Consider the following 300-nt stretch of genomic DNA (forward strand, 5'->3'; position numbering starts at 1 on the left):
GCAGGGTGCTGGTGGTGCGCGGGGCCTTGGCCACCCGCTTGGGGAGGGGCTGCTTGCGCTTGTGGCCGAGCCTCCCCTCGCCCGCGCCCCAGCCCGCCTCCCCGGTGGCCTCCTCAAACTCCCGCAGCAGCTGCTGGGCCTCGGTGTTCACCGCCAGCGGCCCGGCCCAAGGGGCAACGCTGGGCTTCTGCGCAGCCTGGCGGGCGAAGGCAGGGTGGATGTGCACCGGGGGCAGCCGCCGCTTCTTGAAGGCCCCGCTCAGCAGCCGCTCGGCGTACTGGGGGGCGATGCGCCAGAAGC

The 300-nt window shown here is 74.7% G+C and overlaps 1 protein-coding gene across 1 annotated transcript; it reads right to left on the reverse strand.

Annotated features, from left to right (window-relative positions):
• Window positions 1-25: 25 nt before the first annotated feature.
• LOC110594856 (forkhead box protein J1-like) lies at window positions 26-295 on the reverse strand (the record flags this gene model as incomplete). The annotated part of the gene is made up of 1 exon (XM_021708786.1): window positions 26-295. A coding segment is annotated over one exon (270 nt), but the record flags the coding sequence as incomplete, so codon positions are not given.
• Between the last annotated feature and the right edge of the window lie 5 nt (window positions 296-300).

The sequence above is a fragment of the Carlito syrichta genome, unplaced genomic scaffold (genome assembly GCF_000164805.1).
Source record: "Carlito syrichta isolate Samal-C Ts95f unplaced genomic scaffold, Tarsius_syrichta-2.0.1 Scaffold147962, whole genome shotgun sequence".
Taxonomy (NCBI): domain Eukaryota; kingdom Metazoa; phylum Chordata; class Mammalia; order Primates; family Tarsiidae; genus Carlito; species Carlito syrichta.